General features: G+C 40.1%; 1 protein-coding gene across 1 annotated transcript; it reads left to right on the top strand.

Annotated features, from left to right (window-relative positions):
- Positions 1 to 282: 282 nt before the first annotated feature.
- Positions 283 to 1,191, top strand: LOC149470663 (taste receptor type 2 member 9-like). The gene has a single exon (XM_089661332.1). The coding sequence runs from the start codon at positions 283 to 285 to the stop codon at positions 1,189 to 1,191; it is 909 nt and encodes a 302-aa protein (XP_089517458.1).
- The last annotated feature ends 1,271 nt before the right edge of the window (positions 1,192 to 2,462 follow it).

Raw genomic sequence — 2,462 nt, 5'->3', positions numbered from 1 at the left:
CTGTTGAGTTACCTTTCATGGCTGGTTCCCATGCCCAGATTTTCGGCTTGATTTCAGCCACGCCAAAGACGTTCTCCTTTAAGTCGTTTCTTTTCCATCGCATGTCATTCAGTCCCGAACGTCAATCTGGAACCGCGATTTTAGCATTTACGTGAAAGCAAATCTTGGTAACTGAGATGTGTGAGTTATTTGCATCTTCTCAAATGAAAGCCATCAGTCTGACACACTATATCTTCCTCCAGCCACTAACGCCGGAGGAAGAGACAGGCTGGATCCAGGGAAATGTCTCCTGAGTGGATTGTAATCTTAGTCCTTGCTGTTCCGGGATCTTTGATGGCTTTCATATTAAACATCGGTATTGTCCTGGCAAATAGGAAGAGCTGGAGACAAGGGCAGAAGTGGAACCATTCTGATCTCATCCATCTCTTCATAGCACTGGTAAATATTATTCTACAATGTTTACTGACCGGGCAGGGTGTTGTGGTCGTGTTTTTTCTTCCTGTCCTCCTTCTTAGGGAGGTCTACTCACCAGCAATGTTTACTTCAATGTCTCTGATATACAGTAGCTATTGGCTTTCCGCCTGGCTCTGCGTGTACTATTGTACCTCCATCACCAACCTCCCCCACCAAGTCTTTGTTTGGTTAAAGAAGACTTTCTTGAGTTATCTCCCTCATCTCCTGTTGCTGTCAGTGGTTGCCTGCTTCATCGTAATTTTTCCAATTATCTGGATTGTTGAAGTCAAAGTCATAAAACCATCTCTTGGAAACGGTTCCCATGAGTCTGCGAAGATCAGCGCAACATTTTCCTTCAGTTCCGCTTACATCCAGACGGCCAACTTCTTGGGTTGCTGCTTACCATTTCTTCTGATCTTGGTCTCCATTGCGGTGACCGTGTCCTCTCTTCTCAAGCACATGTGGAAGGTGAAGCAGAATGACTCTGGTTTTGGTGGGTCGAAGCTCCGGGCTCACGTCAATGCTATAAGAACAATGGTCCTGTTCGTGATACTTTTCATAATCTTCTATGTTGACGTGAATTTGTTCTTTATGATGGGCATCAGCACCGATAACCCGGTGACCATTGCTGCCTGGGTGATCTTCATATCCTTCCCACTGGCTGAGTCCATCATCATTATCCAGGCCAGCGCCAAGCTCAGGAAGTTTCTGTTTGGAAAATTTTTTGATGGAAACTGAAGGGGAGGTGTCAGATTTTTTAGATAGAAAGCGAATAGATATATTTAAGAAAAAAAAAGAAGACATAGAGAATTGTGTAAAATAAAAATTAAAAAAATAATACATAATTAAATAAATAAATAAATAAATAAATAAATAAATAATATATCAAATCAAATCAATAGAAAAATAATTTGCATGGCAACAATATTATATAGCATATATGGTGTTTTAGACTGACTCCACAGCTGTGGTTGTGTATTTTAATGCGTTTTGATCAGAGCTGCAAGTGCATTTTGAGGGACATCATTTCTATTGGTCCCCAAAAAAATAAAAATAAAAAATTTGAAGCAAGCTTAATCTCTGTTATGTTTTTTTTTGTCTTTCCTACTTACTTTCCTCACTCTAGTACAGGTTAAACATAGAAAAGTGACGGCAGAAAAACACCGAGTGGTCCCCAGTCTGCCCATTTATTTATGTATTTTTAGTTAGTGCATTGAGTGATACAATCTTAGCGTCCTTCACAGGTGATCTCCTTCCTTTTTCACTAATTATTCTACCTACGAAAAGGGGAAGGGAAGCAACTGACTTCCCCTCGCTATTCCTGACACCCCCCCTTTTTTTCTTTTTTTCTCTCAAAAGGCTGTTCCCTATGATTGCATATGCCGAGCTGGTTGGCCACAGCCTCTGTATTGCCGACCAAGAACTCTATTTTGCATTTTTTATACTTGTTTGCTGCTCTAATCAGGGGCGGACTGACAACTTACTAAACAATATGGTAGTGTGACAAGAACACCCCTACCTAAAAAAGCAGGTTACTAGATGATCCACGCGGAGTAATATGAATTCAAAAGAATTTTTAACAATACTTTATTTGATCACATAGATCATAGGGAGGTTAAACATAAGCACGGTGTACATATGAAAAAAAAAATAAAATCATGTTAAAAAACACTTAGCGTCTTCAATTTAGGGTCATCTTAGCAAATAGAGCACCATATAAGGCAGAGTTGTGTAATGATGCGATAGTTATCCTGGATTTCCGTGGGTTTCCCACTTAAATTCGAGTAAACCATGTGTTCAACAGATGTGTTCCCCATGTATGTCAGGGACCTCCTGGAATGTAAGAGCTGGAACACAAAAATACATAATGTATGTATAGGAATATGAAAACCAATTCACATCCAAAATTCACCAGGCCTCCCTCCACATTAGTCAATGGATACTACTATTACCTTCTCAATAATGAGACTATCATGCCCGCTTCTCAAATGTAGGGACTTCCTGGATAG

The sequence above is a fragment of the Staurois parvus genome, unplaced genomic scaffold, assembly GCF_062004578.1.
Source record: "Staurois parvus isolate SC_StPar_1 unplaced genomic scaffold, SC_StPar_1.0 ptg000034l, whole genome shotgun sequence".
In the NCBI taxonomy this organism is placed as follows: Eukaryota; Metazoa; Chordata; class Amphibia; order Anura; family Ranidae; genus Staurois; species Staurois parvus.
The sequence above is the reverse complement of the archived record's forward strand: the minus strand, read 5'-3'. Positions and strand labels throughout refer to the sequence as shown.

Excerpts from the sequence above, each read along its gene's own strand:
- LOC149470663 (XM_089661332.1), top strand. The coding sequence starts at position 283 with ATGTCTCCTGAGTGGATTGTAATCTTAGTCCTTGCTGTTCCGGGATCT.